The sequence below is a fragment of the Lathamus discolor genome, chromosome 15 (assembly GCF_037157495.1).
Source record: "Lathamus discolor isolate bLatDis1 chromosome 15, bLatDis1.hap1, whole genome shotgun sequence".
NCBI lineage: Eukaryota > Metazoa > Chordata > Aves > Psittaciformes > Psittacidae > Lathamus > Lathamus discolor.
Window position 1 is genome coordinate 7894815 of NC_088898.1, and position 16671 is coordinate 7911485.

Here is a 16671-nt window from a genome sequence, read left to right on the forward strand (position 1 = left end):
CTGATCCATCCTGGATCCTCTCTTACGTCTGGGCAGCGTTTCTTTTGCAGCATCACTGTCTAATAGAGAAATAGGAGCTCCTAAGAGCTGACACCCAGGAGAGGAGCAGAGAGAGGGCTCAGCCTCTCCCTGCTCCTTGGCCTGCTGGCAGGACCAGTGCCAGGCAGCCCCGTGCTGCTTCCAAGAGCCAGGCAGCAGGAAATTATTCATGTCAAGTGAGTGTGAAATGGTGTGCAGACACTCAGCCTCCTATTGTCTGTGTCCTCGGATGCCTGCCAAGCCCTGGTGCCTCAGTGAAGGCATAGGGAGGGAGCCCGGCTTGGTTGACATCTGCTCTACTCAACCTACAGCAGAGAAGGAGGCTACAGTGCAATGCGTTGCTCTCCTTCCCTCCCATCCGTGGTTGTGCTGGGGATGTCAGCCTCCATTAATCATCGAATCACAGAATGGTTTGGGTTGGAGAGGACCTTAGGATCATTTGGTTCCAACCCCCTGCCATGGGCAGAGCTTCTTAGGACTCCTGGTGGCAATCGGCCACCTCCAGATTGCACCATGCTTAGGTCTTGATCTCAGCTACTGGCGCTCCACCACAGAACCCACCATGGGTGTTTGTAATCAGCTCTACAGCAGCATGAAATGAAGAATGGAAAGGATTTATGGCTTAAGGGGGCCTTCACCTCTCATGCCACCAGGCTAGTGAGCCTGTGGCACCCCTTGACCTCAGGAGTATGGTGGAGACCAGAAGAAACCTCTGGCAAGACTTAGAGCAACAAAGAAGAACACAGGGCTTCTACATTAATTAAGGGGATTATATCCATGCTGATGAAGAACTGGCTTATAGCATAGCTAATGTACAGTGTATGCAGCTACCCTAACATATGCTAAGTCATCAAAACCATGCCATTTTAAAAATATCCAGCATGCCTGCAGTGAATATCAGCCCGTGTTTTATATGTGCTTTACCAAGGAACACTTTCAGTCTCATTTTAAAGAAATCTAGGAAAGATTCTGCTTTCTGTCACCCAAGGGCAAGCCTCAGTATCAAAAGAGATAACATCCGTGTCTATAAACCACTCTGTATATTTATCCAGGCTCTAAAGGCCAGTTTTATAACTTCAATCTTGGTTTACTTTTCAATACTCTTATCTTTTGGGGGGAAATATATAAGGATTGGTTTTTGGAACGTGCAGCTTTGCAGAAAATATTTAATCAAAGCCCTTAATTGCAAGCTGTAAATGTAGTGCCAGTGACAGATTGGAAAGCCAGGAACCATTTGGTCAGCGCACAACAGCTAACAAGAGTGTTTCAGCAAAGAGACGCGGAGGAAAAAGTGTATAGGACAGTATTTTAGCACAGACATGAATTTTACTGCAAAGAATTAAACCTTTCATAAAACGCAAGGGGAAAAAGGAATGTAGGAATGTGTTATCAGATCCATAAGGCATACGATACAAATCAGGCTTATTATAAATCTTTTTCAATGTAGGAAAAAAGATCTACTTTAAATCAGCCTAAGGAAGTGATCTGTTATTCTTACGGAGAGTAATTCTGCCTCTAAACATGTTGAAGACTTCAAACAAAAGCAAACGGAGGGCTGGAAAACAGTCTCTGGAAGACGTTAGTTACTCCTGTTCAACTCATGTTTCCTCTTGTCACTGTAAAGCTTGGCTGATTCCTTAAATGTTTGAAATGACAAGCTTCTCTGGAGATGTGCAGTCGCAAGGACTGTGTCTCTGCATAGAGACATTCACAAGATAACTTCCCTATGCGTTTGCTGCATGAGTGGTGAGATGCTTTCTGTACAACGCGGCAAGGTCAGACGATGCTGCAGTCGGGTACCACTCCAGCAGTAGATGAAGCATAGAGTATTTGTATTAATTGGGGAATTAGTTATCTGTCAAGAGGCACCTCACTAAACATAGTTAAGGAAAAAGAAGACAATAACTTCTGTAATGACTGCTCAAGTTTAAAGGCACTCTTGAAGAATTAATTGAATTAAGAAGCCTATTTTGAGAGCTGCAAGACTTTGAGATAAATAAAAGTAAAGGTTGTTTCGACTTATTAGGAGCAAGGTTTCGGTTACTATTAAACCCTGCTGAAACTACAAGAATGACTCAGAGAATTGCCTGAACAAAAGAAGAACTCTTGAGATGCTCCAAGAATTTCCCAGTGCAAGAACAAAGGCAATTAGAAGTGTATTGCACAAGGCATTGAGCAGATTACATATTCATGAGCTGAAGACATTACCAGGTCCTCCCCCCACCACCAGTGAAGGGCTGACAGCAGTTAATTTTATATCGAACGTCGTGTTCCCCTTTCCACAAAGCAACGGGATGAGGTGGGGGCTGAAAACTCCGAACTGAGCTAAAAGGAGCGTGTTTGCTCATCCTTTGCTCCAGGTCCTCAGTGCTCAAATGGGACAACTTAGCAAAGCAAAGCCCAGGCAGGGGCAACTGCAGCATGGTCTCTGCACAGCCATATCTTCCCAGATGAGATGAACCATAAAATACCCCTGCGACATTCGATTTCCCCTTTTCATCTCATTTAAGCTTGTATCAGAATGCTTTTCTAATTCACACTATTGAGAGCTACTGCAATAAACACCAAATGGGTTAGAAATGTTTCCTTGCAGGTGAGAGACCAGCTGAATTCTTAACACGGGGCAGGAAAGTGTGATTTTATTCAGATGGAAGAGTTTTCGTGTTCTTTGATGGGCTTTTCTTAAGGTGGATCTCGCTATGGTTTCTTTTGAATAAGTGACTTAAATATTTGCGCTGGATTCACAGGGTTTACTTGAGATTATTCACGTTTCTTAATGCTAGCAATTTAGATTATCCCTGATATACCAAAATAGGATTTACAAGACTCCCCCCTCTACATACAGACAAAGCACGTCTGTGCCTTGTCTTTTATTTACCATTAAAACAAGATTACAACTCATTTTAGGAAAAAGGCATTTAGATCCCCTCCAAGGGTAAATCCACTCTTGCCATATATAATGTCTGTTGCAAAGTCTCCTAGAGAGAAGTACAGAGTGTACTGTAAATGCAATAATCATCATTTATTGTCTATGACCTCCTTTGGTTCAGAGTTTGCTTTTGCTTTCTTTGGCAATAAAATAGCCAAAGAAATGGTCATTCCCAAAACTTGTTGTGTGTGTTCTTTATTGGGGTGACTTTTGAGGATGGGGCAAATAATGGCATCACAACTTTGAACTGCCACGAAAGGTGATTTTATAGATGGGGCTCTCCTTGTGCATCTTGCTTTTAGCAGCTTCTGAAGCAAAGCCCAGTAGAGATGGAGTAGAGATGGAGACATCATTGCTACTCCCACCCTGAAGGATCCCTTCCTTCTGGAAAGAAGGGGATATTCAGCACCTACAGCTTAAGAACCCTCCCCATGCCATTGGGATGAATGTCAAACAGCACCACTTGTGTTGGTGGGACCCCTGCATTCAGAGGGCAGTGCTATCCAGTGTCCCTGCACTAGGCAAAGCCACAGCTGGTAATTTCAAAGCCTGGCCATGCCTTGATATGGGAATGATGGATCCCTGGGGATAATTGAGCTTGTTCTTTCATTAGAGACTGAATTATGGGCATCATTTGGCAACGAGATGCATGTGTGTGCCTTCAACCTGGTGTCAGGCTGGGAGCACTAACAGGCTCTAATGACCTCTAACCAGCCCCACCTGCCTCAGCCACCACAGGCTGTATGTAAGCCCAGACTCAGTACTTCATCTTCCTTTGGGCTGTGCATGGGGCTGTCTCCAGGTCTCTCATGGCCATGCTGCTTCTCTTATGTCTTGCCCACCAAGTGGCTTCCAGGACGGATGATGTTGGACCTGCTTTATCTCTACAAGCATCCCTGATGCTATGAGCTGCCAGCAGTTGGCCCAACTGCCCTGCTACGGTAGGATGGGATGAGATGGGATGGGGGCTACAGCAGCTCCTCAGCTTTGGACCCTGAGGGAGCAGCAGACTTTGTGGCACCATGATGTTAGGTTCTGAAGTGCCACTTGCATTGCTGGTTGTTGACCAGAGCACCTTAGAGGGATGGGTTGGGCAGAGAGGCAGAAACAAGGCAAAGTCAGCAGCACTGCAGCCATGAGGTGGGGCAGAGTCAGGGCAGGGAGCTCCAGGTAGGCTCTTCCTTGTAGATCAATGATGCACACCGGTACTGAGCCCTCCAAACCACCTTCTCATGTCCAGCCTTTCTCCATGGAGGGATGTGCCCTTCATGGTGCCCTCCAGATGCATTAAGGAGGTTTATCCTAGCGCTGTGAGCTCTCCCTGTGAACCATCTATCTGATCATGACCTTTCTGCTGTGCTCATCCTTCTTGGGCCATAAGGTCTACCAGAAGGCATCATCTCACCTTGCTTTCTGGGGGGTGTGGGGCAGGGGAAAGCTCCATCACAGGAGAGCAGCTTCTCAACCTATTGGCCCATGTGGCAACAGCAAAAGCTGTGGAAGGTGAATGCTGTATGCTTGGGGTTTTTATACATGTGTGCTTGAAGGGAGTTAGAGGAGAAACTCATTATCTGCAAACCCAGTGTTTGCTTGCTGCAAGACTCTGCTTGTTCATCACTGCTTTTCTCTCCCCTTGTGCTCCCTTTGCTTGCCTGCGACTCAGATGCTCTTCCTGGAGCTGATGCCAGCGCTGATCCCTGCGGAGAGCTGCTGCTCCAGCACCACAGAGCCCCCGCACCCACCAAGGACCACATGTACCCTGGTAACAGCCACCAGCATCCACCTACAGCTCTCAGCCAGAGCAGGAGCAAGGTAGGAACACTGCATCTCCCTGCTCTGCGCTGTTTGCATTGCACTGTGCAGAGTGTGCTAACATCCTCTTTGGCATGCAGGGACATTGCTTGTGCCTGTGCGAGTGGGTTAAGTGGGGCAGGAGCTGCTGTTTACTGCGTGCTCATAGATGATACCCAGCACTAAGGGATGTTCTGCGCAGTGCAGGACAAACAGTGGGTGAAATGTACAGATATCCGCTACCAGCTCGTGTATTATATTGTGTATCATATTCCTAAGAGGTGCCAACAGAGGGCATCCGCTGCCAGACATGCAGCCTTCACAGTCCCTGCTCCAGCCCCTCTGCCTGCCTTTAGATAAAGAGCAGTTCAGGTCTTTTATCTCTTTCCCACTTACGATTATGAGTTTTTAAGCAGATGAGCTTTTTTTAAGTGAATGCCTTCACTTTCCTTTAAGGAAAGGAGAAGGAGGGGGAAAAAAAATCATCCACATTTGTATTTTCTTAGTCAGGGAAGGACTTTGCTAGTTGGAGTCTAACACAGCGTGGCTCAGTGTAAGGGAGGATGCTCTGTGGTCCTGTGTGGCTGTAAACAAGATCAGCAGCGCTGCTGTGCTGGTGTTGGAGGAGAGTGGGAGATTTCATTACAAATGTCCTGGCTTTGGCGGGTTTAAATAGTCAGGTTTATTTATAGGTGCTTATTCCTGGTGTTGAACCTCCTCGTTTCATGTCTCTTGTGTGGATGGTCAAAAAGAAATCCAACTCCTAAAGCCTGCTGCTCCCTCTGGTAAATATATAGCGATGTTTGGGCTGTGGAGCAGCTCACTTTGAGCACATTGTCACTCTTGTTTTGTTCGGACACCACACCAAAACATCTGGGGTGTTCAAAGGTCTGATAGAAAGCTGGTGAATCCAGTTTTGACTGGGGCAGCAAAGGCCCCGAGGCAACAGCTGGTGTTAGGCAGGGCTCCTGTGACTGTTAAGGATGGAGGAAGTCTTACCTGAGGCTTCCTCCCTACAAGTGAAACCAGCAGAAGGTTAATAGGTGCAGGGGATGGGGATTTGTGCCTCTAAGTGGGCTAAAAACAGTGGTCAGTCTGTGCTGGGTGATGGTTTAGGTGTAAAAGAATGATTCCAAGTGATAGTTGTCAATGGAAATGAGCAGAAAGCATCTTGTGCCCTATCCTTCTCTTAGTTACGTGTTTCTTTTGACTCAGCCTGGATGGAATGTGACCTCTTTGAGACCCAGCTGAACCTCTGCAGTGATGGGGCTTAGAACAACCATGTTCTGTTCTAGGGTTTCCTGCGGCTTTGCACACAAATGGGACAAACACCTAAAGAAACAAGGACGGCTGATAAGCCTGGTTAGGTGTCCTGGGTTCAGCAGTAGCAGTCATTTTTCTCCTTCTTAGTAGCTGGTGCTGTGCTGTGTTCTTGACTCTCAGCCTGGGAACAGCGCTGATAACACCGATGTTTTTAGTTGCTGCTCAGTAATGTTTAACCTGACCAGGACTCTGTGAGTCTCATGCTCTGCCAGGGAGGAGGGGAAGCAGAGACAGGACACAGGACCCAAACTAGCCAAAGAGGTATTCCATACCACAGCACGTCATGACCAGGACAGAAACTGGGGGCAGTTACCCGGAAGGGTTAGATCACTGTTTGGGTCGGGCTGGGTATCAGTTGGCGGGTGGTGAGCGGTTGCATTCTCTTCTCTTGTTATTTCCTTTATCATTATTATTATTGGTGGCAGCAGCAGTGGTTTGTGTTATGCTTTACTGGATTGCTCTTGTCTCAACCCGTGGGAGTTACATTCTTTCCATTCTTCTTCCCCTCTCACCAGGAGTGGGTTGGGAGAGGGTGGAAATGCAGGCAGTGAGAGAGCGGCTGCGTGGTTCTGAGTTATGGCTGGACTTAAATCATGACATCAGGGCAGTTATCTGTGCTTAGGAAAGAGCTGTCTCTGCCTCTATAGCCTGGTATGGTTGCATCTGTTCCAGATGTGGTTTAACCCTTGGTATGGAACATACCTTTTACCTTCCAAAAAGTGCGTACATGTGCATACAAGTGCTTAAACGCATGAACAGGATCTTTCTAGAAAGGTATTTGCTTGCTTTGATTGTTTAACTAAGGGTTTCCAACTGGCCACTGAAAAACCTGTGCGTAGGTCATCTCTACTTCATATTACACATTGAACAAGGGCCAGCAACATAAAGCCAAATTTGATTTATGGACTGCCATAGAGATTTCAGAAATTTACGATTTGATTAATCCATCCCATATATCTCTTTCTTTGTTACTGGTAATTCATGTGATCTATCATTGCCTTCTGAGCAGTAACTTGGCTGCCTGATGCATGTCAATGCCTTCTTAAGGGTTAAATTCTATGGTGTACCAAGCAGACAATAAACTGTTGTGATCTGCTGGTTAAATATGTATTCAGCAGTACCGGAGTCTGACTTACCCAATAGATTTGTTCCCGTTTACCAAGTGAGTATGTATTTAGGACACGTAGAGTGTGCAGAAGAATGCTGTTGGGAGGGTGACTGGAAAAAATCTCTGCAAAACAGATATGCCAGGGTGGCCAAAGCTTGTACAAAATGAACAGGCATCTGCAGTGCTCCTAAAGATATATATATATATGCTAAGGCTATAGACCTGTTCTTATGCAGGGGTGACAATCTCCACTAGCAGGGTGAGGAGTGGGGTTGAGACCTGGTCCCATTTGGCAGTCGCTGTTTTCACTGGGGGTTTGGCATAAGGACAGGAAAAAGCAAATCAACTAATTAGGTGAATGAGGGAATAACATACCTCAGACTGAATGGGGATGTGACCTGAGACTGTGGATGCTTCTGCTGCTGGTAAACATGTTTTCTGTGTAGGGTTTTTTTTCCCCTGTAATACTATTGACATTTTAAACTGATCAGAATATTTCAAGTGCGTTTAAGGAGACAGAAGTACTGGATTTCAATCCTGTCAACTCCAGAAAGCAGGAGGCAGGTCCTAAATTACCTTCAAAAAAGCATAACAATTTCAAGAGGGACATACTTCCTAATTTGCCTCGTGTTTTTCCAGCTACTCCAGGTCAGCCAGCTCGCCTCCTCCCCTGGGGAGCAGGGCTTGGAGAAGGAGGAGGAGAGCTGGGTGATGATGCTGGAGGTGGGGGGGAAGCAACCAGCGTGCACCTGAGAGCCCTGGAGCACATTCCCAGTGCAGGATGCAGGTGTGGGAGCCTCCTCTGCCTGGCCCTGCCTTGGGGGGACGGACGTGCTCTGGGGACCCCTCTCCCTAGTCCTTAGTCTCTGCTGATGGGAAATGAGGATGCCAATTAGCCGGAGCCCCAGTGAGGGCTCCTGCCTGTCAGGGGCTGGTGAGAGGAGAGCATGGTTTCACCCAGCAGCCTTTAATAATGCCTCGGCTCTGCTAAGCTGCCCACGATCGGAGCCAGCCACCTCTTTCAGAGAAGCCCTGCGTCTTCATTACCTTCCCCTCGAGCCATCTGGTCCCCCAACCTGACCTTTGTGAGACAGATCGGTTACAAAAACTGGAGCAGTCCCTGAGCAGGAGCCCTTGCGTGTGCCGTGTTTAAGCCCAGAGCAAATTTTAATGTCCAAGCTGTAAAACCTTGAAAATAAAGATTTATAATTGAGATTCTGGCTGGAGCAGAGTGAACAGAGATGGTCCTAATTAAATTCTGTGGTGGATATAATTAACCCATTTACTCATTTATTACCCTTTATACAGCTAATGCAGGCTACACCAGCACCGTTTGTTTAGGAAGAACCTGTTACCTGGCTGCTTGGCTTGGGCTATGCTGCAGCTGAGCCCATCGGGATGCTCTGGAGGGGCTGGTGGTTCTGTATGAGCAGGTCTGGTGTGAGAGATGCTCTTTCAGAAGCCAGCCCAGCTCTTGAATGAGTCAGCTGAGGAGGAGCAGGGTGGGAAGCAGAGGCTCTGGGTTCTGCTTTGGGCTCTTGGGCAGAGCTGACAGATGACTTTGATCAAGTGTGGTGGTTTGGGTTTTAAAGCGGAGCTGTTCTCTGATGTGGTACCATGGTACTGAGTTCTTGCTGTGCACTACTGAGGGCTGCTGCAATACCCATGCTGATGTGTGTGCGTGTGTGGATTTCTGCTTTCTCTCCTTCACAGTTCAGTGTGGAAATGGCACTTGCAAGCCCGTAACATGGATAACTACTCACACATCCTTTGGGAGAGCCTCATCTGCCTAAAAGCCCGTCTGGCTTTTCCAGAACGGAGCTGTTCCTTTTCACCAAAGACTCATTTCTGCTTCGCTTTCTTGCAGCCATCATGAGATAAAAAACAATGAATCAACCAGAGATTATTTGTCATGAAAGTTTAATCAGGCCCCGTCCCCTTTGTGAGCAAACCTCGCTGAGCATGCGAGGCTTGAACGTGGAGTACAAACCATCTGCTTGAGAGGCAAGAAGTGCAGGGAGGCTCCTTGGCTGGTATCTGTCTGTCTGGGCAGGCTGTCCTGCTGTAAATGCGCTGTCTGCAGTTTAGCCTCTGGGTCCCTTAGCCCATCCATCTCCTAGGCAGTGAAAGCCAATACCTCCCCCCCTCCACTCTCCTCTCTCCTTCCCCTCCCTTCACTTCTCCTTAATATTTCATGCATCAAAGAAGTTTCACTTGTAATGCAAAAACTGATTAATTAAGTAGAGTGCAAGAGTTACATGCATTTAAAGTTTCTTTCATCTTGGGAAGGAGAGGAGCCACGCTGGAGGCTGTTATTGCTCATGAAGGAGTGTTGAAGGGCAGGCAGTGATGGAGTGGCTGCATGGAGCAGAAAGAGGGGAAGGGACAGCCGCATTTCCCGCATTTTGGATCAGGCAACAGGCTGCTTGCCAGTTGTCCCTAGACAGCAAGGCAAGCGCCTGGTCCAGCTGCCCAAGCAAAGGTTTGCCTTAGGATGTACAAGGTTCCTTTTCAGCATGGCTTTGGTCATGAATGTGCCTAGCATGTTGCTGATACCATGCACAAGTAAGATCTGGTTAAACCCCTGGTGTGCTCCAGGGCGAGTTATAGAATGCTGTAACTGTTCGGGTTGGAAGGGTCCTTATGGCTCATCCAGTTCCAACCCCTTGCCACAGGAAGGGACACCTTCTGCTAGAGCAGGATGCTCCAAGTCCAACCTGGCCTTATAAAGCAAAAAGTAGTTCAGGATGGTACCATCCAGAGGTGGAAAACTAAAAGATGCCCTGATGCCATGGTGATGGGCACCTTCCCACCTGGGTAAGTCAGGGCTGTTATTTGTAATGGAACCATTTAGTCTGTACTTCTACACAAAATGCCCAACAGCCTTTCCTACCTGTACAAATTGTGCAGCTCCTTGTTACCACTCAGGCCCTTCCCAACTGAGCCCAGAGGCTGTTTTCCAGCACACAGGTAGAAAGGTAGGAACTATTTGTGTTTGAGAAGGGAGGAGGGAATTCAGCTACTTCTGGCTGCAAAGGCAGGAGAGCCAAAGGTAGCATTGTCCCCTCAGGGTGATTATGTGGAAGTGGTCAGGAAGCTCCTAGTTTGATGCCGAGTCAGGAAGAGAACATCTCCTGCGGCTCTGAGCACAGTGAGGGGTCTGTTGACTCGCTATTAACCTGGAAGCAGGAATGTCACCTACTGAATTGCAAAGGGTGCTTTGTGCAGCCCCTGGCTTTCTCTCCCAGGATGTGCCTCTGAATTGCTGACCCAGCCTCTCTTCCTTTGCTGGTGAGAGCTGACAGAAGCACAGCTTGAGCAATGTGGTCATCGACCATGGTCAGATACTGTGTGGCTGTGGACCAGCTTTCGTACACCACAGCTTAAAAACAAAATGCATTTGTGGTGTTTCCTTCAGAATATAACCCCCCCACACCCCCCCTTTTCCCTTCTTTAGTGGAGTTATTGATGCTGATGTGACTTTTGCAGGGTGAAATACAAGCCTCTGATTGCATCATGGCTGTATGGCTTTCTCCTCTGCTTGCTAGGGTTTGTGATATGCATTACAGGCATAAATTGTTCTCTATATTGTAAATACATAGTGCATTTTAATGATGGCTGTTGAATGTACATCTCTCTGGTAATAGGCCCAATTGAAAACCACTTCAGAAAGCTGCTATTGATATCTTTGCAATAACCTCCTCCTCCTCCGTGCCAGCCGATAAAAGATGCATTAGTTCTGGGTGTCCAGAAACCCAGCTTGCAGGATTGAAAGTCGAAGAATGCTTCATCTGTGACCCTTTAAAAGAGAATGACTTTTTTCTCCCCTCTATCCTATTTAAACTTAGATAGTATAGATATTTTAAGCATTTTTCCCAGCAAAACGGCCGCAGAAAGTTCTCCAGAGGCACAGAATCATGGGTTGGCCTGAATCCTGCTTGGGCTATTGTTGTACAGAAGAAAATGACCCTGGAGCTGAGCTGCTCTGCATTGGGAATAAGAAATAAATTGAAGAGCGGCTCAAAGTTCTTGCTGGGAAGAATCCATTCAGGTGAATACTGGGAATGGACGTAGGCAGATGCAGACGTAAGGTAGGCATATTTCAATGTAGTCACACTTGGCATGATACAGCATATGCTCTGCTTCTAGAGGCTGCTCTACCTGATAACAGCCACGCTATTGCTGCTCCATAGTGGAGAAACTCCCAGCTCAAGCTGAGAATGTGCTTTTTGTACTGAAACCCCCACATTTGGGACTTACAGAACCAATTTCTGTACCTTTACTATGGTAACAAATGATTTTGACTTTCTGCATGCAAAAGGGCACAAACCTCAGGAGTGCCCAAGGGATTTGCCCCCTGAGCCGCACAGTCAGTGAGCAGCTGAGGTGATAATAGAGCTGGTGTCTCCTGACAACCTGTCAGATCCCCCCATCACACCCTACCCAGGTGGGTCTTGTCAGTGCAATGCGTTTGCACTTGTAAGATGATTTCCATTTTGGTCCCAGGGCTCTTGCTGGGAGCAGCAGTTCTTGCTGGTTTCCCAGCCCCAGCGCTATTGAAATCAATGGTTTGGCAGTCAGCCGAGGGAAGGCTGGATGCATGGAGCGCAAGAAAAGGATGTTCAAAATGGGCCTTATTTACAAATACGCATCTGGGTTATGAACGATGCAATTGGCTTGGAAATCCACAGTTTGTATGGACTTAAAGCATCCTGAAATCAGCAAGTTTGAGTGCGCTTCTCTAAGTCTTCCTAGAATATTTTGCTAGCAAGTGGAACTTTCTCAGGGTGATGTGTTCTACCTTGTTTGTGCCATTTACTTCCCTGTTGAATGCTGCTCTGGGGGTGAGTGGTGGTAATAAAAACCTCCTACTTTAGTTTTAAATCAGGACTAAAACTTATTTCCCTTTAGAATTATCATTGGTGGTTTTCTGACAGCGAGGTTTTGTTTTGCTCCATTCTTTGGAACTGAAAAGTAGGTTGAATCCTTTTCTTCCAAAAATACATGAACAAAGATGTATATTTACACTGGGAACGATCTAAGGTAAACTGAAGCCCGATGTACCCATTTAAAGGGAGGGGTTTGCAGAACATGCTCCTTTATTATTGTGTCCATGCATGTACAGGAGGGCTTGCAGAAATCTCAGCGTGCTTCTCTAAGGGTAGCTGTGAGCAGCGCTTGATGAATACAGGCAGCAAGGCAAAACAGGCTTGAATGGTGCATGTGGAACTGCTCAGATCTTTGGGCAGGGGCACAGACAAGCCAAGCCCTCCAGGTCCCTCCCAGCTCTGCTTTCTGATGTCTCAAGACTTGCCCAGAGTCAGTCAGCAGCAAAGCAGGCATTTGAACGTGTGTCTCCTGATGGTCGCTTTCCAGCTCTAAACCCTGAAAAGCATTTCTGCTTGCTTGATGGCATATGGTAGGTCAGAGAAACTCTGGTGTACTTGAAGCGTGTGCCCTCCCCCCCCAATTTAGGTGGATCCATGCAAAAAACGACAGAAGAACCTAAAGGGGCTTGACAAGAAACCTGGACAGAGGCTTTGGAAGAGGTGCAGGACAAGGGGAATGGCTTTAACCTGCCAGAAGGGAGACTGAAATGAGCTCTTAGGCTTCAATGTCTCTCCCAGCACAAACCAGTCTATGAAGAAACCCCCACACCCCAAAGCACACTGTGACAACAGCAGGTATCTCTGGATCCCATTCCCATCCTAGGATAGCCCCTTGCCAAAATCCTCTGGTATGTGACATCAAAAAAAGTCTCCATGTACTGGGCACATGCAGAGCACTGCAGAAAAGTGGCTACAGGGAGACCTGAGTAATCGGGATGGGGCTTTACACAGAAATAGGTATTTTTCTTTTTTGGGGATTTCCTGTTCTAAAAAAAAGCCATAAAAAAATGTACTTTTCAGGAACACTGCCTTCTAGCGTGTCATTCTGCATATCTATGCAGCAGAGCTGCCTTGCTTTTTCCAGAGAATCCCAGACTGGTTTTGATTGGGAGGGACCTTAAAGCTCATCCAGTTCCAACCCCTGCCACGGGCAGGGACCCCTTCCACTGGAGCAGCTTGCTCCAAGCCCCTGTGTCCAACCTGGCCTTGAGCACTGCCAGGGATGGGGCAGCCACAGCTTCTCTGGGCACCCTGTGCCAGCGCCTCAGCACCCTCACTGGGAAGAGCTTCTGCCTCATCTTTTGCTTAGATGAAGTTCTGCAACTAGGGAAAGGAAATCAGCACATGCGCTGATAATGCCTGGAAATCAGTGCCTGTACTGACAGCTGCTAAGTCTAAAATCCATCCTTTCCCACTTTTTCTGCTATTAGTTTTCCCATCCAACAGCTGACAGGACTGCATTTTTTGATTGATTTTCTATTTCCAACATGCCTGGAAACATCTTCCCTCCCAGTTGGGCAGGGCTGGGGCCCCACGTTAAATGTTTTGTAACTCTTTGCCTCTTTGCTGGTGGGCGCTTTGTCTGTATTCCCAGCTGGAAGCAGGCACCAACACTCCTGCCCCAGGGTGTTAACTCTTGTCAAGGCTGTGAGCTGGAGCCGGGACTGATGCTGGAAGCACAGCTCAGGGTGTTTGCTGCATTTCACCTTCTTTGCCATTCTGCCCTTGCTGTGGTTTTAACGTTTGATGACCTGTGTATCTCAAAGCTGTTTTGCCTCAATAGGCGTGTGATGAATGGCTCCTAATTAGCTTGTGGTAATAACACAAGCCTGAGCGTAGAGCGTGCATTGTTTGGGTTTTGACATCTTCTTTTACATGTACCTCTACAAATGAAACCAGGTAGTTCAGCAGACAATAGGAAACTGTTGTTTTGAGTCGTTGACTCATAACTACCGTAGGCTGCCTCCTCACTGTTAGTCATGCCCAGCTGCTGGTATGTTCATGTGGGGCTTGTGTTGACCGCGTCCGTGTGGCCTGCAGGGACTGGGTTTGCCTCCAGAAGAATCCTCATCATTCCAGTTTGGAAGAGCCATTTGGCTCTGTGATGCTTAAGGCAGATCCTGAGCTAAAACCCTGATGGTGGAGCTCTCTTGGTTTGTGTTTAAGCATCAACTTCAGCCCTCATGTGGCACTGGGGGATGGATGGATATAGGAACTTGATCAGACCTCAGCCTCATTTACCCCTCTAGCTCCCATTTAACCACTGTCTCTTAAAGACCAGGTCGAAATAATCCTTGCTGTAAGTCACCACTTTGTGTGCTCCAGGCTTGTCGCCGCAAACCATCTCCTTGCTCCCTGCGCTCGGGAGGCGCCTATTCCCTTGGGAAAGGGCAGTAACTAGTTAAAGCTTAGAGGAGGCACCTCTCAGCGCTGCCTGCGAGGGTCAGCCCGCGGGTGCCTGGCGGTGCGATAGGCAGGGAAAACGCTGGATTCGCCGAGCAGCGGAGCAGGGAAGAGGCACGGGGGCACCGCGGGGCGCATCGGCGCCGGGTCCGCGTCCGGGGAGCGGCGGTGGGGCGGAGCGGGAGGCGGAGCGGAGCCGGGCGGCGGCGGCGGCGGCGGGCTGGGGCGGCTCAGTGCGCCCGGCTCCGCTCGCCTCCCCTCGCCGCGGCTCTAGCGCCTGGCTCCGGCCCGGCATGGCCGCCCCGCACCGCCTCGCCGCCGCACCGCTGGTACTGCTGCTGCTGCCGGGGCTGCTGCGCGGTGGGCCCGGAGCGGCTGCGGCGGCGGCGGCGTCGCGGGAGCCCCCCGGTCCCTGCCGTGTGAAGACGGTCACGGTGTCCACGCTGCCGGTGCTTCGGGAGAACGATATCAGCTGGAGCGGGGCCCCGCCGCCCGCTGCCGCCGCCGCCGCCGCTGCTGCCGCCGCCGATTCCCGCCTGCTGCTCTTCGTCCGCAGCGAGCTGCCCGGCCGCGTCGCCGTGCAGGATGACCTGGACAACACCGAGCTGCCCTTCTTCACCCTCGGTAGGCACCCAAGTCCCGCACCGTCCCGACGGCGTGTCCCTATCCCGGCCGTCCTCCCCCATCCCGCACCGTCACCGGTACCGGAGCATCCCCGGGCGGGCAGCCGGCTCCGAGCTGTACATCGGGGTTTCTGTTCCCCATCCCCACACCGCGGGCAGCCTGCTGGGGGTTTGGAGCTCTGTAACCCTGCCCTTGCTGCGCCCGGGTTGGTTTGGGGTTTATTTCCTGCTGGGGAGGGATTTTTTAGCAGGGCCTGAGGGCTGCTGCCTCCGGAGAGCCCTGGGAGTCAAGCATCTCGCTCAGGGTGTAAAGTGATGGGTGCTGCCGCTGAGGCTCCAACTTGGACGCGTAGCCCTGCAGGAGGTACCCCGAGCTTGGGAGGACGGGAGAGGCTGGTTTTTATCAACCAGAGCCTAATTTTATAAACGCTTTCGTCTCAGTTCTCGGAGCTGGCTCTTGCTTCACGCACAACTCCAGCGCCTGGGTCTGTAGCGAACGCCTGCAGACTTTCCTCCTATTTCAGCTTTTGTGGCGAGGGGGATGGGACTAGGAATAATTCTGGTGTCGTACTTTCATCTTGACGCCGGATCCTGGTGTTTCGACCGGGTACCCAAGCTGCTGCTTGGCACTTTTAGCCTTTTCCAAACCTGAATCAGGCTGGGGACCCTCCAGGGGAGCAGTGCGGGATGCTGTATGGACAGGGTGGTGTTTACTCTGCCAGGTCTCCGAAGGTTTTGTGTTGATCTCTTGTTTATCCATCAGCTTCCTTTGCGGTCTGAAGCAGGGATAACTGGGATACCTGCTTGAGTTTGGGTCTGAGATACTGCTGAACACCTCAGGGTTGTGCTTTCCAGGGCATCACCCTCCGTGCATCTGTGTATTGAGGTGTGCCCCTGCTCCCTTCCCATACCTTGCAGAGGTAACAGCTTTTCGCTGGGTGCAATGTGCCGGGGCAGGGAAAGGATTCTTTGTGCCTCCCATTCGTGTTGTTTTACCTTCTGTGAAGCTTTCTTGTATCAAGCACCTATAATACATAAGTTGACCGTGCTCCTTGGGCTCTAGCTTCGCAGCGTGGCTTCTTTAGACACGGTTGGTCAACTGCAAAAACCCCATACAAACCAGTCAATTCTAAGGCATGAAAAGTGAAGCATCAGAGGTTTGGTGCAGTAGGGATGACATTTACCTTCCAGTGATTAAAAGTAAGAAGTTTCATGGTTCAAGGAGTTGATTTTTCAGATGAGAGTAGGGTTTCTTCAGGGACAGGGTGTGAACGGTGCGCAGAAGGCAAAGAAACCCCTCTGCGTGTAGCTTAGTTAACAGCTCGAGTTGGAGGAGAGCAATCAGTCTTGATAGATCAGAGACATGAGCTTCTATAGCAAATCCTACTTCAGTGAGTGACTGCCAGTAAAAGGACCGCGTCTTGGTCTAAAATATTCCCTTTTGCTTGCCTGGCATACCGGTTACGTGCATACTCTTGAATATGTAGCATGTCTGGTGCCAAACTATAGCTTTTTTTGCTGCCTTTTCATGGATAAAAGACCCCAAACGTCCCCTCCTGTTTCCCT

General features: G+C 49.0%; 1 protein-coding gene across 3 annotated transcripts in view; it reads left to right on the forward strand.

The window, feature by feature from the left end:
* Positions 1-3762: 3762 nt before the first annotated feature.
* Positions 3763-16671, forward strand: part of ASTN2 (astrotactin 2) — a 340921-nt gene continuing 328012 nt past the window's right edge. For 2 of the 3 annotated variants that reach the window (XM_065695846.1, XM_065695847.1), the window contains exon 1: positions 14776-15106. In XM_065695846.1, the coding sequence (XP_065551918.1) occupies positions 14776-15106 (331 nt within the window). Of the gene's footprint in view, positions 3910-4631; positions 4781-14775; positions 15107-16671 lie in introns of those variants that run through there. The other variant, XM_065695849.1, reaches the window with a different exon arrangement.